The following is a 27,062-nucleotide window of genomic DNA, read 5'->3' as shown; positions in this document are numbered from 1 at the left end:
CACCACAAAGCGTTAACTATAGATGTAATTTTAAGATTTGAACCCACTCTTAAGCCGATTCCTAGTTTTATTTATAATTTTAATTGTGGTGATTATAGCAAGATTAACTTGGAGCTATCTAAAATAAATTGGTACTCACTCTTTGAAAATAGTGATTTGACTGGCTGTGTTACTAAATTCTACGATATTTTAAATAAACTTATTAGTATTCACATCCCTAGGCGTAGGATTAATATGTCATCGTCTGTCCCGGTGTGGTACACCAAACCTTTAAGAAAGTTGCTTAGTGAAAAGCGTAAGTTTCATAGGTTATGGAAAAAATACCGTAATCCTTTGGACTACGAGACATTTAAAATATTACGTAAACGCGCAGAAAAAATGGAATTACAGTGCTACAACGGTTATATATCATACGCGGAAAACAAAATTAAATCACACCCGAATTATTTCTGGTCGTATATTAAGTCGATTAATACTAAAAATAAAATACCAAAGACTATGAAATATAAAGACTGCACGTCCTCAGACGGTGCAGAAATTTGTAACTTATTTAATATAATAAAAATAAAAATAATTTATTTCAGACTTTAGGTCCATTGGGGTTAGTATCATTATTACTAAACTTAAAATTAGGGTTAATATCATATAAAACTAAACAATACATTAAAATTTAAAAATAAAACAAAACTAACTTAACCTATGACCCGGTACATACGGAACTGGCGCATGCAGACCGAGCCAGTGCGTCATTAGGGGGCTGTCCCACGTTTCTGAGACAATGCCCAGGATTCCATTGGGGCTGTTCCGTATCCTGCTCAGGGTTGAAGCACACCTCTTTCGCATGATGGCATGGAATCCATCTATTCCGGCATTGGCAAACATCCCCGAGGCGCTACAGTAACGAGGCAACCCCATCAGAACCCTGAAAGCATTGTTATATTGTACGCGTAGAGCGTTGTAAGCCTTCTGCGTGTAGTTGGCCCATAGGCTGCAGGTGTAAAAAGATTGGCAATATGCTGTGAACAGCGTCGCCTTGACTTGTTTCGTACACCGTGCAAACCTACGCGCCAACATGTTGCATCTGACTGACAACGCTCTACGCTCACGTTCCATATCCATGGTATCACTCAGATCTTCCGTGACCCAGTGACCCAGATACTTAAATTTGACGACTTTATTTAGAGGAGTCCCGCATAGTTTTAGGTGTGGTACGTCAGGATAATATTTGGAGCCAGCCTTAAACACAAGCCACTCACTCTTCTTTACGTTGTATCTGAGTCCATGGGTCTCGGCATACTTCTCACAAATACTGAGAAGAGTGATCATCGCGTTGATTGATGGAGTCAGCAGCACCATATCATCTGCATAACTAATGTTGTTTACGCACACTCCACCGATATGACAGCCTTTATAGGTGCTGCTGAGTTCAACAATCAGACGATTAATGTATAAGTTGAAGAGACGAGGCGAGGTCAACCCCCCCTGCCGCACCCCGCACTGCAACCCATACATATCAGAGAGTGACCCTGCCCATCTTACATAATTGGTTTGTTTACTGTACCAATATCTAAGCACTGACACAACTTCGCCCGCCACATCAGTCTCCTCTGTCAACTTTTGCCACAAAATGTCATATGATACAAGATCAAATGCCCTAGACAAGTCTAGAAAGCATGCATTGACAGGTGTTTTTCTAGATGTATAATGAGAGACAGTGTGCTTGAGAGACAGGATTGCGCTTTCGGTAGAAAGACCTGGCCGGAAGCCGAATTGCGCATCGTGTAAGTGTATGCGACTGGCCATATGCCTGTCAAGCAAACTGTCTAACACTTTTGCTACTACTGTGGCAAGCGAAATCGGTCGATAATTAGAAAGCTCAGAAATGTCACCAGTCTTATCCTTCATGATTGGCACGACAATAGTCTTCATCAACTCATCGGGCAGGTGTGAGTGGCTAAGACACAAATTAAGAAACATAGCCAATACTCTGGGCAAATGCACCCCTGCGTACTTTAGGTGCTCAATACTGAGCTGGTCGTGGCCCGGAGACTTGCCTCTTTCCATACCACTAATTATTGACGCGACTTCCTTAGCGGTGAAGTGCACACTCAGGTCCCTTGACTGACTCTCCATATTAAGCACCTTAGTTTGACGTATTAAGGGCGCATTTACCTTAAAGTGGTCTTTGAAAAGGTTTGCTATGGCGGTGGGATCATGTTGCCCCGCTACACTCACAGGGACACTCGACTTAGGGTTCAATTTATTAGTATTCTTCCAAAAACTCTTAAAGTCCCTCACCTTATGGTTTTGTGCCAGTATATCCATTTTAATTTGAGTTTGATTATTTTGACACCATTTTAGTGCGGACTTGAAGAGCTTTCTGGTAATACACATGTTGTCATATAAGGGACCCGAACGCGGCTTATTAAACATACACCATTCTCGAAAAGCAGACCGAGCCTCCCCGTGAGAGCGCTTAACATGCTTATTCCATCCAATTATACGTTTAAATGTTGCCCTGCTGTTCTTACTAGTTAACTGTGATGCTTCGGTAAGTTTACTAATAATGTCACAATACATATTGTTCAAAACATTTTTATGACTACAATCTCTACACAACCTACCGGCACACCTAGCCAATTCAGAAGGAAAATCGACTTCTTTTAGCTTATCATTACATAATTCTGTATACCTAGATATTTGCATAGCATCTCGCTCTCCCCATCTGACATTATTGTTACTAGGCGGGCTCGACAAATGAATAGACTGCCTAGTCAAGGTCAAGTTAAGTTTAATCTGTAAAGGCATGTGATCCGACCAATATGTATCATAAAGCACTTCAGCCGCATCAATAAGGCCCCGAGCGGCCTCCGTGACTACACAGTGGTCAAGCCATCGCCGGCATCCGTGTGCGTCACTAACATAGGTATAGGTGTCTAACGATAGTAAGTCTAAGTCTACACATGTCCATTGTTGTTCCGCACAGAAAGTCAATAGCTCATGACCGAACAATGTATCGGGATGAGCATTAAAATCCCCTAGCATGAAAACGGATTGCACATCGTTACTGTCTACTATGGCACTTATCTCACTTAGACACTCAGTGAACTCAATAATATTGTCCAACGAGTCCGTGGGCATGTACACAGAGAAAAATAACAAAGAGCAGTTCCGATATCGTACCTTAATTGCAGCAAGACGAACACTACTACATTTTATCACTGTAACATCTGTAAAGAGCGATTTCCTCCATAACAGAGCCACTCCTCCATAAGGACGCCCGCGAAGTACCCCGGCCGACGTATCCACCGCTGATGTACCCGTGAAGGCAAATTTATCATCAATTTGGCCTAAGTATGCAATATCATGCGGCAAAAGAAATGTTTCCTGCAACGCAATAATGTCCGATGATACACACAGTCGCCTAATACAGTCAACCGATCTAGTTACACTTCTACAATTAAAAGTTATTAACTTAGCTGTATCTTCCATTATTTTGATTTATGTTTTACGCCAATTTTCAGAGCATCTGCTCTGCCAATAAATTTCCGGTATGAAATACCTTCAGGCCAGAAGTCATCACTCATAAACATTTGAAGCTTAGATCTCGGTACAAAAACTTTAAAAGAGTTATAACTTTTTGAGATTTTCATTTTCATTTTTTCCACATTCACTTGTATGCTCCCTTTTTCCTTGACGTACTGCATAATATCTTCTTCCGTGACTTCTTTGTCAACGTTGTATATGTACATCGTAAAAATATTGGAAACGGCCCTAAATTTACTATTAGGGTCTACAATTGCTGTTCCACTATTACCTATAAAACGACGATTTTTCATCTTCTTACGTTGCACTAATTGCCATTCCTCGTCATCATCACATTTTGCCGTTGGTACTTGATTATTTATGTTCGGACCGAACGCCGCATCCGTGTGTCTCACGCAGCCACTTGTAATCTCGCCAGTAACTGATAACGCGCTCGTCGCCCCACCAGCGCTCTGCGCCTGCGCCGCCGCGGGACCGGTTTCGCCCTCGTCGCTACTCGTATGGTGCATTTGAAATAACGAGTCAGCAGCTGACTTTGACGTTTTTGCGGTAGGCGAACATTTGTTTACATCACTTTTGTGTTTTGATTTATGTAACGTAACCGTTTCATTTCGGGTTTGCGTGGGATGTTGTAGTGATGGTAAGGAGGTTTGCAGGTTACTTATAACGCTGTCATTGCTTATTTTGGACACGTCACAATTACTCAAATCTTGCGTTTGGGGTAGTAAACCCATGGGCCCGCTATTACAAAGACTAGTGTTATCTAAATTACAAAACACACCAGCTCCACCGCGCTTAGTATTCACAAAATTAAAATTGTTAGATTTATCTGAACTTGACTTCAAGAGATCAAGATCTGCCTTCAGTCCATTATGTTGAGCCAATGTCACGTACTTCTCCTTTATATCCTCTATTTCTTTCTTACATAGAACCAAATCTTTCAATAACTTCGTAACATCAACTGACTCGAAAAGTACAGGCGGTAATTTGTGGAGCTCTTTCGCCACAAACACCGGTCTGTCATCTGGCGGAGTTACTTGTAGGAGCCCTATGATATCTTCAATCTCCCGGAACTTTTTGCCCTCTCTTTTTCTTTGTATATTCCGTTGTTTTGTCTTAACCGCATTGAACAACATATTTTTTGCTTCCACTATTTCACTGTCCGAGAACGCAGAAACACATATACGACTGAGGCTTTCCTCATCCATAACGTCCAACTTATTACATATGAATGCAAGCACTTCATTTATCACGATGTTGCAGTTTATGCACTTTACCACTTGCGACGACATTGTCATCACAGAGTACTCGCGCGCGCAGGCACGACCGTACAACAACGCAAGCGCGACGCGACTATGCTATACTATATTAATGATCACTTCCACTCCGTTTTTGAAAAGTCAGATACTCATTTTCGAGTTGATACTCTGGTGCCACCAACTGAACCCTTAATTGACGCAAGTAACATATATATTAACCGTGCCATTGTCCATAGACTATTGAATAAAATCAATACCAACAAAGGTGCAGGCCCTGATGGTATTCATCCAATTTTTATAAAAAAATGCTCAGCGAACTTATCATCCCCACTCACTATTCTTTTCCAAAAATCAATTAAAACTGGTTGTGTTCCTGAAATTTGGAAAAAAGCTTTCGTAACTCCTATCCCCAAGGGTCAAGTTAGCCAAAATATTGAACAGTATAGGCCGATTTCAAAATTATGCCAATTTAACAAAATTTTCGAAAAGATAGTCACAAATGAACTGTCCCAAGTAGTCAAAAATCATATTAGCCTTAATCAACACGGTTTCTACAAAGGTCGTTCGGTAGACACTAACCTATTGACTTTCACTAGTGATATCTTAGTAGCGATGGATGGAGGCGCAAGTGTAGAGGCCGTGTATACAGACTTTGCCAAGGCTTTTGACAAAATATGTCACAATACACTTTTACTCAAGCTTTGGCACCTTGGAATACACGGAGACCTATTCCGCTGGATTAAATCATATATAGAGAATCGGAGCCAATGTGTTGTTCTAGCAGGCTACGCCTCTCAATGGAAGTCCATTGGTTCCGGGGTACCACAGGGATCTCATTTAGGCCCTTTACTGTTTACGCTTTTTATTAATGACATAGATAAATATATTAAAAATTCGAAAGTGCTGCTCTACGCAGACGATACAAAAATTTATAAGATAATTCATTCTATTGAAGATTATTATTTGCTCCAAGATGACTTAAAAAATCTAGAGACATTTTGTACCCAAAATAAGTTATTTTTAAACTTGAATAAATGTTATGTTATAAGTTTTTCTAAGAAAAAAAATAATCTTAATTATAATTTCACATTAGGCAACAATCGTCTGAGTAGAGTAACACAAATTCGCGATCTTGGAGTTATTATGGACTCAAAACTATCTTTTATACCTCATCTAGACTCGGTTATAAAAAAGGCGTACAAACAACTAGGTTTCATTTTACGATTAGGAAAGCCATTTAAAAATAGTGTCACTTACAAAATCCTTTTTAACAGTTTTGTCCGCAGCCACCTCGAATTTGCCTGCGCAGTTTGGAAACCCTACCATAATGTTCATAGTGATAGAGTGGAGCGAGTACAAAAGAAGTTTGTTAGAACCCTCGATTTTAGAACTGGTCATACTCACCTTAACTATAATGAATCTCTGACACATCATAAACTCCAAACTCTTGCTAGTCGACGAGACTGTGTAGACTCTGTCCTACTTTTCAAAATATTGAATAATGTGTTAGATGTCCCCTCACTACTACATCAAATACATTTGAGAGTTCCTCATAGACGTCAGCGCCAATGTCAGAAGAAAAAAATGTTTTCCATTCCCTATAGTAGAACATGCTATGTAAAAAATGTATTTATGAGACGTGTTTGTAAACTTTTTAACGAAAATGAAAAACTTTATAGTTTAGATTTGTTTAACTGTTCCATAAATTCACTAAAACGTGCTTTTCGGTAATTAATTAAGTATGTAATTTTTCATTACTTATGTCTCTTTCCGGTAATTTAATCAATACCCATTAATTTCACTCCGACTCTCGTGAGTATACCTATATGTTCAAACTAATCTAGTACCTTATGTTTATGTTACTTTATTTTACAGACTGCAATTTTTATATATAATAAGGAAACTCCAGGTCTTAATTTAAGAAATATTTTTGTAAACCTATTTGTAAACGACTGTTTGTTTCTTCTTAAATAAATAAATAAATAAATAAATAAAAATATGCGTGTAGACAACTTACTCAAAAATATGTCCCATAGTTCTTAATTCACTGATATAAGAGTTGTGGGACACATTTTTGAGATGATTTGTACACCCATGTTTTTACAGTTGACTGTACCTAGTCTGTGGAGAGGGTAATACGGTATAAGTCTGCCTGTAATGTCTGTATATGTTTTGTACGAGAAGATATGGATCTTTATTGACAAATCGCGACTTAATGTTAAGTCCTAAATAAAACAAGACACAGTCACGACGTTGCTTGCTAACCGACTGAAGAATCTTCAACATATTCACTTATATGTCTACCTAAAACCAGGCGTGGCTCACTCCGCGATTTCGTCGCTTTGCTACAGGTAGCTAAAAGTCCATCCGTTCGACCCCAATTTTGGGGTTTGCCATAAGCCGCGCGTGGCGCTGTCGCCACCTTGCGGCCATATCTGTGCTGATCGTGACAGACGCGTTTTGTTAGAGAGTGAGTCTTCTGTACCTAGTACTATTGTTTATTCTGTGCTAAAACCACCGACCGCTGCGCGTTGTAATGCCAGCAAGCAAGTGCAGCATTTTATGTTTTCCTTGGCTACAATACAAAGTTTACACACGGCAGTTTAAACAAAACTTTACGATGTATATGGATCACGTAACATTAGCCAGTGTGAACTGCTGCGGCGATCAAAAAGAGAAATGTACCGAAATACACTCTGTCAATACCACTAAGTCTACATATACTCTTATAAAACAATTTTTGAGATGGCCAGAGGAACTTATACGAGCTTTTATTAGAGAGCCCTTCAAGTAGTGAGTGCATAGGCAAGTATTAATACAGTTCTGTTTGAGCATGTGGTTTTCGAGTCCGCTGTTCATGCAGGAAGCTCTATGCAGTGTGGTATACAAAAAATGAGGTCAGTGGAATGGATTAACTCAAGCTATTATCAACTCAACTTAAAACTCATTAACTTTTGAGATTCTTTATGTATAGTTTTAAACTGATAAAAGGTGTTTATGTTGTTGTTCATAAGAATCTATATTTTTTTGTTCAATTGCAATTAATTTTTAATTCTCATTTGTATGTATCATTAATGTTCAATTTAAATGTTTGTGAAACAACGAGTCTTTTTTAGGGTTCCGTACCGAAAGGGTAAAACGGGACCTTATTAGGGTTTCATACCTAAAGGGTAAAACGTGACCTTATTTTTTTATTTATAATGTAGTTTTTGACGATCATGATGAGAAGATAAACATAATTTTGACGAATGTAGGTAATTTATAGTGTAATTTTCATCTTGAAATAAAGAAATCTAATCTAAAATCTATTACTAAGACTCCGCTGTCCGCCCGTCCGTCCGTCTGTTACCAGGCTGTATCTCACGAACCGTGATAGCTAGACAGTTGAAATTTTCACAGATGATGTATTTCTGTTGCCGCTATAACAACAAATACTAAAAAGTACGGAACTCTCAGTGGGCGAGTCCGACTCGCACTTTTCCGATTTTTAAGACTTACAATGCTTGTCAGAGAAAATGACAATCGTCTTAATCATCTTATAAACGAGTTACAATTTAATTTCACTAATCGTCATATTTGGCCTCTAAATACAAACAATTATTACGATTCGTCAATCCAATCAAGTCAATTAAAATTGTTCGAGTAAAGTACACTGACTGAACAACTGTTTAATTTATTGGTTTTGACCGTTGGCAATTATTTCAGACGTGATTTAAGCTAGGCAGCTAAAAAACAGACATATTTCGTTTGGATCATTGTGCAATTTGTCTCTAACTTTGGTTATAAATTTTACTGCAATTTCATCGTTCCTTCACTTCCCGGACGTATTTAGTTTTATGCTACGATTATAATTACGACACAAATATGAAATCATATAGCTCTTGCAAGAGTAGCCCCCGATCGGATAGTGCACAGTTTGCACAATGCTAGAAATATTACACTCAACACTATATTATGCAAATACCAGTGCATAATACAGACTGGAGACCTATCCATACTCATTTATGCTGCGTGTACCTGCGGTGTGGACAGCAGAGGGCCAACAAACAGAACAGACAAGCACAGGCGTCGTTATTTACTGATTTTTCACTGATAGCTAACAAGGTTTATACGATTCTGGTATTCAACAGTCATCTGAGCTGATGTACCAACGGGCTCTTGTCATCGTTATCAACGCATTTTTGAACACCAAATGTTAACTTCAAGGCAGTTTTGCAATAGCGAAATTTTCCAAATTTTAACTTCAAGGCAATTTTGCAATAGCGAATTTTCGACGGAAGCTCGGTCAATAAGAGTTTACAAAATATTTAGGCCCGTCTTGAAGATCTTACTAGATAACGGCACCGTCTCCAACAGTATGGAGATTGATAGTTGTTATAATTTACCCGTCTCCGATCGAAGTCACTGCGGTGGCCGTGGGGGTCATTCGATATAGGAAACGTACGACTGCGCTGCGGCGGAGTGTTAGGTTACGCTGCGGTCTAGTGCATAGCCTTATTTTATGGCTTATTTACTCGCACATTTATAGCTTTGGTTGCGAATCATTGGCGGTTAATACTTAGGTATTACTTTTATATTTTCACCCTGTTCCAATGGATTTTTTGTATAAAAATGTTTAAATACATTTTACACAATAATATTCACGTATTAGACATATAATCATACATATGCATCATATTATATACCTAAGTACAACTATATTTGCATTTTTTATGGTGTACGTAGGTGTATGGCTACTGAATGTGATTTTATCAATCTTCACTATCTAAAGGTTGTCTGGAATTATTAATTATTGTTCATTTATTCAGGTGTGAGAGATTATTGATCCAGTGGTTATTGTATAGGATTGTAACCATTCAGTACAAACATATGGCCGAAAAGTTTTACCCATTGGTATTTTTAATACTATCATGTGTAAAAATAAATAAATAATCTGTTTAATGAATGAATAATATACCGATAAGAACAACATCAACAGGTCGCTGGAATTTCCTTAATTCTCAGAAGTCTTAGAACACCCAGTAGCACTCGAACAAATTACGTTAGTATTGTATTATTCCCTCGATAACCTATATTTCCCCAGAAAATCAATAACATGTTTTAATAAACCTGGTAAGCGAAGGGTTGTGTTATTGTATTGTATGCGATAAGTCAATATTGTACTAATTGTTAACCTTATCGTTTTAAGCAAGAATGGAATAATGCGACTACTTCGAATTACTGCAAAGTAATAATTATGCAGGCGGATCACAATGCAATCGTAACAGGCAACGGTCTTCTAACATAAAACGAGGTGTCAACAATGTAAACTTAAAGTCTCCCATTGACGTTGGTATGTTCAGCACCTAATAACTGTACAGTCAGTATAGTCGTAAAGTTTTAACAGTACTAACATCAATCCTAATTGACCAAGGGTGGACCTTATGTCTTCACAATAAGGTTTTCATATTGTCAGTCAACATAAACTCCAAAAACCTTTTAACCACAGGGATACGCTGTACCGGCTCTCGTTACGCGGTCTCCGGCCGCTAGAGCGCGCTGATTGGCCCGCGCCCGCCAACAAGTCGCACCTGTGCCAAGACAAGGGCCAGACGGAGGACGACTGCCACAACTACGTTAAAGTACTGCTCAGCTACGGCCACAAACTGTTCGCGTGTGGAACTAATGCGTTCAGTCCTGAGTGCAGCTGGAGAGAGGTAAGTTAGGTGGATTACTTTCGTAGGTCATCATTTACCATAGAGATCCTTTGTATCGACTCGCGGTCTCCGGCCGCTAGAGCGCGCTGATTGGCCCGCGCCCGCCAACAAGTCGCACCTGTGCCAAGACAAGGGCCAGACGGAGGATGACTGCCACAACTACGTTAAAGTACTGCTCAGCTACGGCCACAAACAGTTCGCGTGTGGAACTAATGCGTTCAGTCCTGAGTGCAGCTGGAGAGAGGTAAGTTAGGTGGATTACTTTCGTAGGTCATCATTTACCATAGAGATCCTTTGTATCGACTCGCGGTCTCCGGCCGCTAGAGCACGCTGATTGGCCCGCGCCCGCCAACAAGTCGCACCTGTGCCAAGACAAGGGCCAGACGGAGGATGACTGCCACAACTACGTTAAAGTACTGCTCAGCTACGGCCACAAACTGTTCGCGTGTGGAACTAATGCGTTCAGTCCTGAGTGCAGCTGGAGAGAGGTAAGTTAGGTGGATTACTTTCGTAGGTCATCATTTACCATAGAGATCCTTTGTATCGACTCGCGGTCTCCGGCCGCTAGAGCGCGCTGATTGGCCCGCGCCCGCCAACAAGTCGCACCTGTGCCAAGACAAGGGCCAGACGGAGGACGACTGCCACAACTACGTTAAAGTACTGCTCAGCTACGGCCACAAACTGTTCGCGTGTGGAACTAATGCGTTCAGTCCTGAGTGCAGCTGGAGAGAGGTAAGTTAGGTGGATTACTTTCGTAGGTCATCATTTACCATAGAGATCCTTTGTATCGACTCACGGTCTCCGGCCGCTAGAGCGCGCTGATTGGTCCGCGCCCGCCAACAAGTCGCACCTGTGCCAAGACAAGGGCCAGACGGAGGACGACTGCCACAACTACGTCAAGGTACTGCTCAGCTACGGCCACAAACTGTTCGCGTGTGGAACTAATGCGTTCAGTCCTGAGTGCAGCTGGAGAGAGGTAAGTTAGGTGGATTACTTTCGTAGGTCATCATTTACCATAGAGATCCCTTGTAACGACTCGCGGTCTCCGGCCGCTAGAGCGCGCTGATTGGCCCGCGCCCGCCAACAAGTCGCACCTGTGCCAAGACAAGGGCCAGACGGAGGACGACTGCCACAACTACGTTAAAGTACTGCTCAGTTACGGCCACAAACTGTTCGCGTGTGGAACTAATGCGTTCAGTCCTGAGTGCAGCTGGAGAGAGGTAAGTTAGGTGGATTACTTTCGTAGGTCATCATTTACCATAGAGATCCCTTGTAACGACTCGCGGTCTCCGGCCGCTAGAGCGCGCTGATTGGCCCGCGCCCGCCAACAAGTCGCACCTGTGCCAAGACAAGGGCCAGACGGAGGACGACTGCCACAACTACGTTAAAGTACTGCTCAGTTACGGCCACAAACTGTTCGCGTGTGGAACTAATGCGTTCAGTCCTGAGTGCAGCTGGAGAGAGGTAAGTTAAGACTAGTTTGATAAGTTAGGGATTTACGTCAGATGCCTCTAAAGAAAAAAATCTAGATCACTGCGCGAAAACAGGACACGTCTTGACTTCAGTTTGAGAAACTCGGAAGTTTGTTTTACCCGTACATTTTATGCACAATTTGATACAGTGATATTCATTAAAACTGTTTAATTGACGGTCAAAGAAAACTAAGATTGGGATTTTAACTATAAAACTCCCGTGAGCATATTAAAATTATTTTAAACGTGTCACTTACGTATTATTAAGTCGAATGGCTCGACATGTTTCGATCCAACAACATAAAAAGTAATTGTATTAAAATAATTTTAATACAATTTGGATATTGAGAATTTGGTGCTTTTATTTTGCTTTTACTTTGCTAAACCGTATTCTTTGTTACAGATCGAGTCAATAAACACGGTGACAGAATGGGTGTCCGGCGTGGCGAACTGTCCGTACAACCCGCACTCCAACGTGACTACCATCTTGTCCAGCAGCGGCGAATTCTATGCGGCCACTCCTACCGACTTCGCCAGTTCGCAGACTTCCATTTACAGGTAGAACATTTACTTATATACAGGGTGAAATTTAAATCACTGGCCATATTCATTCCCGGCACTAGGTTACACTTAAGGAATCTATTTAGCGAAAAAAAAGAGTACACTTTTTTTTAATTTTCATTTTTCAATTTTTAAATATTTTCCACGAGTCGTGGTCACCCTATTACCACAAATGTAAACAAACCTAATAGTAGGTTTTAACAACAACATCAGCAAAACCCTTATCTGACCTTCACTAAACCTTATAATCGTTGCAATACGGTCCACCCAGTTAGTGTTGGCGATGGTAGGCAGGTTTATCAATTTCGAGGGTAGTCTAAACTAAACCATTCCGCGCTAGCGGTAAACATAACGGTAAGCATAAATGATTAGTCACTCGTCACTCGCCAACCTTAAAATAATAATCGCGCGCGTACTAAGGTTAAAAAAAATGTTTTCGAACCGGGAATATTACGAAGTGGTACGGTGTTATTTATTAAGTGGTGAGTGTTTACGTGGTGCACAAAGATTATACGAAATGGAATCCGTTCCACGCCTTCGCAGACAAGGATTGAATCCAAGAGTACCATCTCGTGGGACTTTCGTTAATTGCGTCGATTTTTAATCAAATGTACGTAAGTTGATTCAATTTTTTAAATACGCCTGAATGCAAAGATTCCTGACCTAGTTTTTACTCATTGTTTTGAAGCCACGGACGTTTTGTTAATAATCATTAGTCAGAAATAACATTTTAGATTAAAAATGGGTTGCCTTTGCATTTTGACGGTTCTAAGCCCGTTAATATGAAAGGAAAAATTAGCAACTTATGTAGGTAATCTCGCTGCAATAGGGTTCATAATTGGTGACGCGATTGCAAACAGCGGGAGGGGCGGGGTGTCAATGGCCTTAACTGATAAGAGAGAAGCGGGTGTAGTGGGTAGTTGTCGGTTCACCATAACGTACGAGGTTTTTAGGACAACTTGATGATGAGTTATTTCGAAAAAAATTTACTGAGCGGTATTAAAAGAAAAAACACGTGTTTAATATTTTTTCGAGTTCTTTCGGTTGTTTCAATTTGGCCAGTGAATTAAATTTCACCCTGTATAAAACCGGCTTACAACTATGATATTGTATCGTAACTCCAGAAAAGTTATAGGCATCCCAAAATTGAAGCGCTGAAATTATACAGTTGCTCTTTAGTCCCGCCTAGCCAAGCTATAGCTGCACGTGCTAACGAGGTTCCGCATTCTGAAATAAAAGAAACAAGCTTATGTTCAGTAATGAGTGTAGCAAAGATGAATGGTATGCGAAAATTAATAAAAAAACATATTCCTTGTAATGAAATAAATATGGAAGTATTTTTTGTGCATCTTATGTGTGAGTATAACCTATTTATAGTTATGTAATATCACTGGCTTACAATAAACTAGGCGCCAGGCGTGAGGCGTGGCGATTCGACCATACACCCAGTACTACATGAATGACGATTCCTTTAAGCAGTAACGCCTTATTAATAATCAGCATTTAACTTTTGTCTTTGCCACAGTCGGTGGCATTTAGATGGTGGCTTATATAATGTTATGATTATGAATGTTTCGTAATTGAAATGCACGCCATCTACCGAAATACTTGACAACTACTTGGCCCGCAGGACGCGCGGCGCCTCCGCCCACAACTCGGGCACGCTCCGCACCCGCGAGTACGACCTGACGTGGCTCAACCAGCCCGAGTTCGTCGGCAGCTTCGAGGACGACTTCTACGTCTACTTTGTGTTCAGAGAGTACGCTGTGGAGTTCATGAACTGTGGCAAGGTGAGAATACTTTTAAAATAGTAATTCTTTGTAATTTGCATTTATAATGATAGAATTGTGTTGTATTGTATTTGATTTAAATTTTCTTTTAACGCTTCATACTTACATGATGAATTTCTTTAATTATTTATTTAGTATGCTAGGTACATATCAAATTGGTAGGAGACTTGTGACAATGATTAAAGCGAGGTTTTTAATAGCACTTAAATATGATGCTGTTAAAGTACAAATTTGCTGCATTCTGGCTCAGTTTGCTTGAATTATAGTATCTTTCTGATAATACCCAAAGTGTGAAGCTTTCTGTGATGTGAAATTATAAAAGTCGTTATATAAATGAAATAGGGTGGAGAACCTCCAATATAACCATTAACACATGGAGATTTCAAAACATAAACTCTGTCATTTCTTAGGCCGTATATTCCCGCATCGCCCGAGTGTGTAAGAACGACAGCGGCAGTCAGCTCCGGCGCGACAACTGGAGCACGTTCCTCAAGGCGCGCCTCGCCTGCCCCGTGCCGGGCGACGTGCCCTTCCACTACGACGAGGTGCAGGGCGTCGAGTACCTCCCGCAGGAGAAGCTGCTCGTGGCCACGTTCACCACGCCCAGGTGTGTCCCCTACTGTAGCACTCCCTAGACAACTGGAGCACGTTCCTCAAGGCGCGCCTCGCGTGCCCCGTGCCGGGCGACGTGCCCTTCCACTACGACGAGGTGCAGGGCGTCGAGTACCTCCCGCAGGAGAAGCTGCTCGTGGCCACGTTCACCACGCCCAGGTGTGTGGCTACTGTAGCTTACAGTGCAGCCACACAAGGGCCACGGGTCAAGTACATGCGGCCGACCCCAGTTTTGGTGTCTAGCAGTAGTAGTTCCCGCGCACCGCTATGGAACGGACGCATGCTTGCGCTTGTATTTCTCGTAATAGACGCATTTTGTTAGCCAGTGGACCTTCTGTACCTAATATTATTATTTATTCTGTGTCGTCGCTTACGCCGTTAGCTGCACATTTGAGTCAGCATCAGCAACGTCCACTCCAAAAAAAGTGGATGTTGCTGCTTTGCTTTAATATGACTCATTTGTTTTACCACGTTCTGGTCACTGCCTTACGATATACCCAATGTACTTTAAAACGCACCATACGATTTCGATCATTAGAAGATTACAAGCTAAACTTCATGCGCTGTAAAAAAAGGTAAAGAGTGAGAAAACATCATTCCGCCATCACGCTCCTGTAACGAATAATAATGTAGATTTTATTTGTGTTAAGGTATAAACCAAAAACTTGATGGTACGATGGATATATCATATAGAGATTTTCCTCTTTACGAACGGAAATTTAATAGAAAATAAACTTATTTTGCCATTTGTTTACAGAAACGGTATAGCCGGCAGTGCTGTATGCATATACAACATGTCAGACATTGATGCGGCATTTGAAGGCCCATTCAAGGTTCAAAACACCCCGACATCGTCCTGGGAACACAGGTCACCTTCTACTTGGGCAAGGGAACACTTCAGATGCGTACAGAACCCAAGGTAAGTTATATTCACAGAGAACCACCATCTCCACTTACCGTCAGTAGAAAAGCCTAAAAAAATTAAATAGGTACTCATTATTAATGCGGTTATTGCATGGTCGAGATGTCATCACAGCAAGCAAATAAACGTTTCTGCAGGATTTTAAAATTCGTTTTTTTCTGATATAACAAAATGCATTTCTGCAATTCAAAGATAAAATCTGTTCGAAGAGAAGAGTGGTGGAATGTATTGAGCCCCATACATTCCACGACTCTTTTCTTCCCGCGCAGACTCTAAATGTTCTATTGTTTGACAGAATAATTCCAGTTGACAGCCCGTTGGCACCTTTAATTCTTAGGGTCGGTTGCACCAAATTGTTCGTATCGTTAAAGAGTTTGCTAAATTGTTATGTATGGAAAGTGTCATAGTAAAGCGCCGGCTGACGTTGATCAGTCGGTCAAATGTGGTTCGTGCAACTGGCCCTTAGAGTTAAGATGATAGGTGGCTACTATCCCGATAGTAGTTTTTAAAGTTCCAATGGTTGAGCAATAAAGTAACGGATTCACTTAAAAAAATCTTAAGAGTAGTTCCAATGTCATTGCGTCTCGCTCTTTTACTAAGCAAAATGTGAGACGCAATACTCATTGGATAGTTGGAATACCAGCTTAAGACAACTCGTCAACCAATTAACCCCGAAACCTTTCAGAAATCAACAAAGCCTGGAATACCACAACTACATGCTAATGCACTATCCCATCCAACCCATATCGGACGAGCCCGTCTACCGCGTGACCTCCGACCGCTTCACGCACGTCACGGTCGACGTGGCCACATCCAAGAGCGTGGGGAAACAGCTGGTGTTGTTCGTGGCGACGCAGGACAGCGATGTGTTGAAGCTGGCGGTGCTGCCGCGGTATGAGGGAGCGTGTCTGGTGGAGAGGTGGCGGTTGAGGGACGGGAGGGGGTTCGCGGTGCTGTCTATGCAGTTTGTTAAGGATACTGTAAGTATAATCTGCCTAATGAGGTAGTTTGCTGGATAGAAATATTATAACTAGCCCGTCACATAGAATAAAAAAAAAAAATTGTATACGTATTTTTTCTTTTGTCAATCAAACAAAAAAAATACAAAGATTTCTTCATTATTTTTAGTTTAATTTATAATCGAATAAAAATAGTGTCAAATATTTTCCTATTCTCATGCAGTTTTAGTAGTTTGGCTATTTTTAGGGTTCCGTACCTCAAAAGGAAAAAACGGAACCCTTATAGGATCACTCGTGCGTCTGTCTGTCCGTCCGTCTGTCACAGCCAATTTGCTCCGAAACTACTGGACCAATTAAGTTGAAATTTCGTACACATATGTAAGTCTGTGACCCAAAAACGGATATGTAACGTCAACAAATGAATTTTAAACATAGGGGCTACTTTTGGGGGGTAACCATAAATTAAAAATCAAAGTTTTGCAAACTATGTCGTGTTACATATCAAACGAAAGAGCTCATTGTGAGAATCTCAAATATATTTTTTTTATAAATTTACGATAAAAATTTTAGAAGTTATTCAAGAAAATAGACAAAAAATGACCATTCCCCCCCGTCTATCTCCGAAACTACTAAGTCTAAAATTCTGAAAAAAATACACAAAATAGTCCTTTACCTAAAGATGACAGGAAAACTTATTAGAAATCTAGAGTCAAGCGTGAGTCGGATTTAAAAACAAAAATGCGGTTTAGGTTTTTTTAGGGACACAGCCGCAATACTTTAAGTGAAACATGATGTAGACAGCTATTGCGAAGGCCCTAGGCCGATATCCGCATAAGGCCGAAGACCCGAAGCGTCCCGAAGAGGCGTGCCTTTAGCTTCAAGCGTGAGTTGGACTGTAGATAAAAAAATGCGACTAGGCTGTATCTGGCACACAGCCGCAATGGTACTTGTAGTACTGATTGATTAGGTTACTAGGTATTGTCACGTGTTTTAAAAAGCACTATACAGGGTGGCCAAAAAATAAACTAAGTGTATTCCCGTTGCCGACGTGCAACCCCGAAATCGCGAAGAAAAATTTGGCTGTTTCATACGTTTTGGCTGGTCCGTTTTCTATGGGAGGATACATTTTTTTTCGCGATTTCGGGTCCCATAGTAAATGTTGCTCAGTAGGTATAATCCCAAAACCTCCCTGGCTACGGGAATGTGCGTATTTTTGGCCACCTTGTAGGTATTATCTCTCTTCGGCCTTCGCTTTTAAAACACTTGCGGAAGTTGTTGGAAGCGCGACCCGTCGGACGCTCCGAGTTTTAAGCTCTACGCGGAGCCACAGAATAAATATTAGTACTAGGTACAGAAGACTCACTCTCTAACAAAACGCGTCTGTCACGATCAGCACAGATATGGCCGCTAGGTGGCGACAGCGCCACGCGCGGCTTATGGCAAACTCCAAAATTGGGGTCGAACGGATGTACTTTTAGCTACCTGTAGCAAAGCGACGAAATCGCGGAGTGAGACACGCCTGGCGGAGCTCGGTCTTCAGTCTTCGCATTTAGACACTTGTACTATTGTTCGGCATTTAATTTCCTATCTAAGCTACTTTGCATATTTGCAGAGATATAAGCCACCACGCCAGAAAACTTCATATTACATGTGTTGAAAACTTGATTGACTCATTCGGGTTTTTCAAGACGTTTCACTCACGTCACGTTACACGTACAAAAAAAAATTGTTGAAAATTGTGTGATGTACGGAACCCTTGAAACGCGAGTCCGACTCGCACTTGACCAGTTTTTTTGTCATTGGTAAGTCTTGACCGAAACGAATTGTGAATCTTTTTGAGCATGCGCTAGCACGATCGGTCAAGTAACTTATCAAAATCTCCTTTAAGACTGAATTAGACGGCGCGCGAACTCGTATGCGATTTTGGTTACATTGCGGACTGTTGGTTACGTCCAATTCAACCGACCGATCAAAACCCGCAATGTAATGAAACTCGCATGCGAGTTCTCGCATCGTCTAAATGAGCCCTTACACTCCATCAGATGTCGCTGTACATCGGCAACGACAACGGCGTCCTCCGCATCGGCAGCGAGCGCTGTTCCCGCCACGCCCGCCGCTCCGGCTGCGTGGGCGCGGCCGACCCGCATTGCGGGTGGGACGACGCCCGTGATGCTTGCGTACGGACGACAACACACCTACATGACGCGTACTTCGTGCAGAATACTGCTAGCTGCCCAGAGAAAACAGCACCAGGTACGGACGCGAACTACCAGGGATGTTGCGGATGCAGATTTTTTGACATCCGCGGACGTGGATGCGGATATTTAAAGGCTCACATCCGCGGATGCGGATGGTTAGTATTTGAGCAATAATATAGTGCGTTATATTTAACTAGCTGTGCCCGCGGCTCCGCCCGCGTGGAATTCAGTCTGTGTCAGTAAGCGGCTTTGGTAGGCGTACACTGCGTACAGCGTGGCACGTACGTACCGTTCGTCGGTCTATACCCGACTCTTTTAGCTTTGGTAGGCGTTCAGCGTGGCACGTACGTCGGTCTACGCCCGACTCTTAGTATGAGGGCGCCGAAGGCGCCCGGCTTTGGAACGCCTACAGCGAGCCACGTACGTCGGATTACGCCCGACGCTTTGAGTATGAGGGCGCCGAAGGCCCCCGGCTTTGGTAGGCTTACAGCGTGGCACGTACGTCGGTCTACGTCCGAGTCTTTTAGTATGAGGGCGCCGATTCGGCGCCCGGCTTTGGAAAGCGTACAGCACGCCACGTACGTCGGGCTACGCTCGACGCTTTGGGTATGAGGGCGCCGAAGGCGCCTGGCTTTGGGACGCGTACAGCGCGCCCCGTACGTCGGGCTACGACCGCCGCTTTGAGTATGAGGGCGCCGAAGGCGCCCGGCTTTGGTACGCGCACAGCGAGCCACGTACGTCGGATTACGCCCGACGCTTTGAGTATGAGGGCGCCGAAGGCGCCCGACTTTGGTAGGCGTACAGCGTGGCACGTACGTCGGTCTACGTCCGAGTCTTTTAGTATGAGGGCGCCGAAGGCGCCCGGCTTTGGAAAGCGTACAGCACGCCACGTACGTCGCGTTTTGGGTATGAGTGTTTTGGGTAAGTTTGCCCCTCCTTCCTAAGTAGCGCCATAAGATTCAGGGGCAAACTTAAATCAAGCGGGTGTTGTGGCTACCCCCCCTTTTAGGGGTTGAATTTTTATAGCCTATAACCTGGCCGGAGATTTTCTCGACAGATTAGTAAAGTTTGCATCAGAATCCGTTCAGCCGTTTTCACGTGATGCGCGTTCAAATAAACAGACAAACAGATAAACAGATAAATAGACAAACAGACAAAAATTCTAAAAACTGTTGGAACGTGTTCTGTTATCGATTCTAAGTATCCCCAGCCAACTTTTTTTCAAATATCTTCCATGTACAGACTTTCGACCCTCTACAGCTTTATTATATGTATAGATAGAAGATAAACAGTAACTTGGCCGACTTTTCTGGATCTAAACGATTTCGCTATAGGTATAAATGACGAAATTACCTAGCACTTACGCCGCCGCTAAGACGTTCCTGTACCGACTTCTTCGACATCCGCATCCGCATAAGCTCTGCATAGATTTTATGCGGATGCAGATGTTGCAAATAATGCGGAAGTTCCGCGGATGCGAATTAGCGCGCTATATGGGCAACTAATGGAGATCGTTGTTGAATCCTTGGTGTGGCCTTAGATAACTTCCAATTATTCAAGTTTCGTTATTGGTGCAGTGGACGGCGGCTGGTCGTCGTGGTCGCAATGGGAGCCCTGCATGCAGGACGGAACCTCGCACTCGGTGTATGGGGATGAGAAACCCGACATGTGCATGTGTCGCACGAGAAAATGTGACAACCCCAAACCGGTGAACGGCGGGCGGACGTGTGAAGGTAACTATAGTAATAGTCACACACGAAATGTAATTTGTCTTATTCTTATAATTTTATAAGGATATGCCCATATTAGTGTCAAGAAACAGATAACTAAAAATTAAAGTAGTAAAGTAACATTGCACTTCAATAATGAATCATAGATGTTGTGCATCCTATATCTTACTCGTTTATGACTTTTTCCAGCCAGAGGTATCGTGTCAATGTTGTTTTCTAGTATTGGGCAATGAACTGCAAGATGGCGACTGGCGTTAAATAAAACTATAATGAAAACTCTTGACACGTTCACCTTTAGAGGCGGCACTAACGACCCGTCGATGTTTCACCAGGGTTTTATTACATTTCCGATGTTTCCAGGTGCAAGTATATCGGTAACGAACTGCACGGTGCACGGCGGCTGGTCGGCGTGGTCGGGCTGGTCGGAGTGCTCGGCGTCGTGCGGCATCGCCGTCAAGTCGCGGCGCCGCGCCTGCACCGCGCCCGAGCCCAAGCATGGCGGCCGCGTGTGCGTCGGACAGGACACCAACGACCTCTACTGCAACAACCTGCCGCCCTGTCCCGGTGAGTGACATAACTACCTCTTCCCGGACGGTCACGCATTTTTAACTCCTGTCCTTGTAAAATACTCGCATAAGTACACTCGTGTTTTACAATGTCAACATTTGTTTAGAATAGCTTTCCTTCCACGTTTACTCTGATACTAATAAAATACCAGTATTTTATATAATTATATCTTTTTGACTGTGACGATGTGGTTTCGATTTAAAGTCCCTAATATTTGAAGTTTTGGTTCCTTCTAACATATTTACACAATTTTTTAGATCGTTATATTAGGAACGATACAAATTGTAGGGGATCCGCTTGTCCCTTGTATGCCTGGTGTGTCGCCCATCTTACCTTTCAAAAGTGTATGTTGCTAATATTTAAAGTGACATTCCATTTCCAACTGCAGCTGCAATACTGTTCATTTTACTATGGAAACGTGTCGCTGTCATTGTCAATTTGCCCTAGAAAATGAACAGTATTGCAGCTGCAGTTGGAAATGGAATGTGATTTTTATTCGATGCGATGACTCTGTCAAGTGTGTATTCAGAATAGAATAACCTAAAGTGTGTAATTTTTCAGATCCAGCGCTAGCCCCCGTAGACGGTGGCTGGTCGGCCTGGGGTCCCTGGTCGGCGTGCACGGCGGCCGGCGGGCCGGGCTGCGGGCCCTCGGCGGGCTGGAAGGAGCGCAAGCGGACCTGCACCAACCCCGAGCCCAAGTACGGCGGCGCCGACTGCGAGGGCGGCAAGGTGGACCGCCAGGTCTGCGACATGCGCCCCTGCGAGATCAGGAAGGGCACGGCCTGGACGCCCTGGGTGCAGATACCGGGTAAGAGAAACTATAAAAGAGTAGGATAGGTAGGATAGGGCCGGAAGGATCCAGAGTGGACCTGCACCAACCCCGAGCCCAAGTACGGCGGCGCCGACTGCGAGGGCGGCAAGGTGGACCGCCAGGTCTGCGACATGCGCCCCTGCGAGATCAGGAAGGGCACGGCCTGGACGCCCTGGGTGCAGATACCGGGTAAGAGAAACTATAAAAGAGTAGGATAGGTAGGATAGGGCCGGAAGGATCCAGAGTGGACCTGCACCAACCCCGAGCCCAAGTACGGCGGCGCCGACTGCGAGGGCGGCAAGGTGGACCGCCAGGTCTGCGACATGCGCCCCTGCGAGATCAGGAAGGGCACGGCCTGGACGCCCTGGGTGCAGATACCGGGTAAGAGAAACTATAAAAGAGTAGGATAGGTAGGATAGGGCCGGAAGGATCCAGAGTGGACCTGCACCAACCCCGAGCCCAAGTACGGCGGCGCCGACTGCGAGGGCGGCAAGGTGGACCGCCAGGTCTGCGACATGCGCCCCTGCGAGATCAGGAAGGGCACGGCCTGGACGCCCTGGGTGCAGATACCGGGTAAGAGAAACTATAAAAGAGTAGGATAGGTAGGATAGGGCCGGAAGGATCCAGAGTGGACCTGCACCAACCCCGAGCCCAAGTACGGCGGCGCCGACTGCGAGGGCGGCAAGGTGGACCGCCAGGTCTGCGACATGCGCCCCTGCGAGATCAGGAAGGGCACGGCCTGGACGCCCTGGGTGCAGATACCGGGTAAGAGAAACTATAAAAGAGTAGGATAGGTAGGATAGGGCCGGAAGGATCCAGAGTGGACCTGCACCAACCCCGAGCCCAAGTACGGCGGCGCCGACTGCGAGGGCGGCAAGGTGGACCGCCAGGTCTGCGACATGCGCCCCTGCGAGATTAGGAAGGGCACGGCCTGGACGCCCTGGGTGCAGATACCGGGTAAGAGAAACTATAAAAGAGTAGGATAGGTAGGATAGGGCCGGAAGGATCCAGAGTGGACCTGCACCAACCCCGAGCCCAAGTACGGCGGCGCCGACTGCGAGGGCGGCAAGGTGGACCGCCAGGTCTGCGACATGCGCCCCTGCGAGATCAGGAAGGGCACGGCCTGGACGCCTTGGGTGCAGATACCGGGTAAGAGAAACTATACAACAGTAGTAGGATAGGTAGAACAGGGCTGGAAGGATCCAGAGTGGACTTAAGGGAGTTTGTCGTAGACGTATTTTACTGACCTGTCTTGATTAAATCTCATACTGACGAAAAAATATTTACTTTCACAGGTAATGCTTCGGACGGTAGCTACACTGAAAAGAGATTCAAATTCTCGTGTAAGGCGCCTTCTCCGGAACAAGTAAAAGTAAGGATTTAAAGAAATACATAGTCTAAAATTATTTAGTGTTATTTAAATATAACCCAAAAGCACGCTGCATTTATTTCAATAAATATAAAATGTATGTTGTCAGTTTCCGTCGATTATGGCGGGTATCCCCGTCGCCTTTAACGAAGCTATCTATCATCATTGCAACAGAGTAACCGTTTCTGTCTGCGTGTATGAAGACAAAATAAATCATTTGTTTTATTAACACGTTCGTTTTGTCCCCTCAGTTGACGCTGGCCCGCGAGGAGGAGCGGTACTGCGACCCGCTGGGCTTGTGCGTGTCGGCGGACGACGCGGGCTGGGAGCCGTGGGGCGCGTGGGGCGCGTGCTCGGCGCCGTGCGGGGGCGGGCAGCAGGCGCGGCGCCGCCGCTGCCGCCGCCCGCCCTGCGCCGGCGCGCCCGACATGCTCCGCGCCTGCAACGTCCACGCCTGCTCCGGTACGCACCTATATTACGGTACTGCGACCCGCTGGGCGCGTGGGGCGCGTGCTCGGCGCCGTGCGGGGGCGGGCAGCAGGCGCGGCGCCGCCGCTGCCGCCGCCCGCCCTGCGCCGGCGCGCCCGACATGCTCCGCGCCTGCAACGTCCACGCCTGCTCCGGTACGCACCTATATTACGGTACTGCGACCCGCTGGGCGCGTGGGGCGCGTGCTCGGCGCCGTGCGGGGGCGGGCAGCAGGCGCGGCGCCGCCGCTGCCGCCGCCCGCCCTGCGCCGGCGCGCCCGACATGCTCCGCGCCTGCAACGTCCACGCCTGCTCCGGTACGCACCTATATTACGGTACTGCGACCCGCTGGGCGCGTGGGGCGCGTGCTCGGCGCCGTGCGGGGGCGGGCAGCAGGCGCGGCGCCGCCGCTGCCGCCGCCCGCCCTGCGCCGGCGCGCCCGACATGCTCCGCGCCTGCAACGTCCACGCCTGCTCCGGTACGCACCTATATTACGGTACTGCGACCCGCTGGGCGCGTGGGGCGCGTGCTCGGCGCCGTGCGGGGGCGGGCAGCAGGCGCGGCGCCGCCGCTGCCGCCGCCCGCCCTGCGCCGGCGCGCCCGACATGCTCCGCGCCTGCAACGTCCACGCCTGCTCCGGTACGCACCTATATTACGGTACTGCGACCCGCTGGGCGCGTGGGGCGCGTGCTCGGCGCCGTGCGGGGGCGGGCAGCAGGCGCGGCGCCGCCGCTGCCGCCGCCCGCCCTGCGCCGGCGCGCCCGACATGCTCCGCGCCTGCAACGTCCACGCCTGCTCCGGTACGCACCTATATTACGGTACTGCGACCCGCTGGGCGCGTGGGGCGCGTGCTCGGCGCCGTGCGGGGGCGGGCAGCAGGCGCGGCGCCGCCGCTGCCGCCGCCCGCCCTGCGCCGGCGCGCCCGACATGCTCCGCGCCTGCAACGTCCACGCCTGCTCCGGTACGCACCTATATTACGGTACTGCGACCCGCTGGGCGCGTGGGGCGCGTGCTCGGCGCCGTGCGGGGGCGGGCAGCAGGCGCGGCGCCGCCGCTGCCGCCGCCCGCCCTGCGCCGGCGCGCCCGACATGCTCCGCGCCTGCAACGTCCACGCCTGCTCCGGTACGCACCTATATTACGGTACTGCGACCCGCTGGGCGCGTGGGGCGCGTGCTCGGCGCCGTGCGGGGGCGGGCAGCAGGCGCGGCGCCGCCGCTGCCGCCGCCCGCCCTGCGCCGGCGCGCCCGACATGCTCCGCGCCTGCAACGTCCACGCCTGCTCCGGTACGCACCTATATTACGGTACTGCGACCCGCTGGGCGCGTGGGGCGCGTGCTCGGCGCCGTGCGGGGGCGGGCAGCAGGCGCGGCGCCGCCGCTGCCGCCGCCCGCCCTGCGCCGGCGCGCCCGACATGCTCCGCGCCTGCAACGTCCACGCCTGCTCCGGTACGCACCTATATTACGGTACTGCGACCCGCTGGGCGCGTGGGGCGCGTGCTCGGCGCCGTGCGGGGGCGGGCAGCAGGCGCGGCGCCGCCGCTGCCGCCGCCCGCCCTGCGCCGGCGCGCCCGACATGCTCCGCGCCTGCAACGTCCACGCCTGCTCCGGTACGCACCTATATTACGGTACTGCGACCCGCTGGGCGCGTGGGGCGCGTGCTCGGCGCCGTGCGGGGGCGGGCAGCAGGCGCGGCGCCGCCGCTGCCGCCGCCCGCCCTGCGCCGGCGCGCCCGACATGCTCCGCGCCTGCAACGTCCACGCCTGCTCCGGTACGCACCTATATTACGGTACTGCGACCCGCTGGGCGCGTGGGGCGCGTGCTCGGCGCCGTGCGGGGGCGGGCAGCAGGCGCGGCGCCGCCGCTGCCGCCGCCCGCCCTGCGCCGGCGCGCCCGACATGCTCCGCGCCTGCAACGTCCACGCCTGCTCCGGTACGCACCTATATTACGGTACTGCGACCCGCTGGGCGCGTGGGGCGCGTGCTCGGCGCCGTGCGGGGGCGGGCAGCAGGCGCGGCGCCGCCGCTGCCGCCGCCCGCCCTGCGCCGGCGCGCCCGACATGCTCCGCGCCTGCAACGTCCACGCCTGCTCCGGTACGCACCTATATTACGGTACTGCGACCCGCTGGGCGCGTGGGGCGCGTGCTCGGCGCCGTGCGGGGGCGGGCAGCAGGCGCGGCGCCGCCGCTGCCGCCGCCCGCCCTGCGCCGGCGCGCCCGACATGCTCCGCGCCTGCAACGTCCACGCCTGCTCCGGTACGCACCTATATTACGGTACTGCGACCCGCTGGGCGCGTGGGGCGCGTGCTCGGCGCCGTGCGGGGGCGGGCAGCAGGCGCGGCGCCGCCGCTGCCGCCGCCCGCCCTGCGCCGGCGCGCCCGACATGCTCCGCGCCTGCAACGTCCACGCCTGCTCCGGTACGCACCTATATTACGGTACTGCGACCCGCTGGGCGCGTGGGGCGCGTGCTCGGCGCCGTGCGGGGGCGGGCAGCAGGCGCGGCGCCGCCGCTGCCGCCGCCCGCCCTGCGCCGGCGCGCCCGACATGCTCCGCGCCTGCAACGTCCACGCCTGCTCCGGTACGCACCTATATTACGGTACTGCGACCCGCTGGGCGCGTGGGGCGCGTGCTCGGCGCCGTGCGGGGGCGGGCAGCAGGCGCGGCGCCGCCGCTGCCGCCGCCCGCCCTGCGCCGGCGCGCCCGACATGCTCCGCGCCTGCAACGTCCACGCCTGCTCCGGTACGCACCTATATTACGGTACTGCGACCCGCTGGGCGCGTGGGGCGCGTGCTCGGCGCCGTGCGGGGGCGGGCAGCAGGCGCGGCGCCGCCGCTGCCGCCGCCCGCCCTGCGCCGGCGCGCCCGACATGCTCCGCGCCTGCAACGTCCACGCCTGCTCCGGTACGCACCTATATTACGGTACTGCGACCCGCTGGGCGCGTGGGGCGCGTGCTCGGCGCCGTGCGGGGGCGGGCAGCAGGCGCGGCGCCGCCGCTGCCGCCGCCCGCCCTGCGCCGGCGCGCCCGACATGCTCCGCGCCTGCAACGTCCACGCCTGCTCCGGTACGCACCTATATTACGGTACTGCGACCCGCTGGGCGCGTGGGGCG

General features: G+C 47.7%; 1 protein-coding gene and 1 long non-coding RNA gene across 2 annotated transcripts in view; one reads left to right on the top strand and one right to left on the bottom strand.

Annotated features, from left to right (window-relative positions):
- LOC134668106 (uncharacterized) overlaps window positions 1–27,062 on the bottom strand; it is a 518,821-nt gene that overhangs the window by 110,098 nt on the left and 381,661 nt on the right. The window lies entirely within an intron of this gene.
- LOC134667905 (semaphorin-5B) overlaps window positions 1–27,062 on the top strand; it is a 55,196-nt gene that overhangs the window by 21,243 nt on the left and 6,891 nt on the right. Inside the window, exons 4-16 of the mRNA XM_063525318.1 lie at window positions 10,294–10,501; window positions 12,377–12,531; window positions 14,165–14,324; window positions 14,735–14,848; window positions 14,983–15,095; window positions 15,694–15,855; window positions 16,544–16,838; window positions 18,860–19,070; window positions 20,593–20,748; window positions 21,106–21,309; window positions 21,874–22,122; window positions 23,421–23,497; window positions 23,746–23,956. Coding sequence (XP_063381388.1) covers window positions 10,294–10,501; window positions 12,377–12,531; window positions 14,165–14,324; window positions 14,735–14,848; window positions 14,983–15,095; window positions 15,694–15,855; window positions 16,544–16,838; window positions 18,860–19,070; window positions 20,593–20,748; window positions 21,106–21,309; window positions 21,874–22,122; window positions 23,421–23,497; window positions 23,746–23,956 — 2,315 coding nt within the window. The remainder of the gene's footprint in view (window positions 1–10,293; window positions 10,502–12,376; window positions 12,532–14,164; window positions 14,325–14,734; window positions 14,849–14,982; window positions 15,096–15,693; window positions 15,856–16,543; window positions 16,839–18,859; window positions 19,071–20,592; window positions 20,749–21,105; window positions 21,310–21,873; window positions 22,123–23,420; window positions 23,498–23,745; window positions 23,957–27,062) is intronic.

This window comes from Cydia fagiglandana, chromosome 1 (assembly GCF_963556715.1).
Source record: "Cydia fagiglandana chromosome 1, ilCydFagi1.1, whole genome shotgun sequence".
Taxonomy (NCBI): Eukaryota; Metazoa; Arthropoda; class Insecta; order Lepidoptera; family Tortricidae; genus Cydia; species Cydia fagiglandana.
Note: the sequence above shows the minus strand (reverse complement) of the source record. Positions and strands in the feature narration are given on the sequence as shown.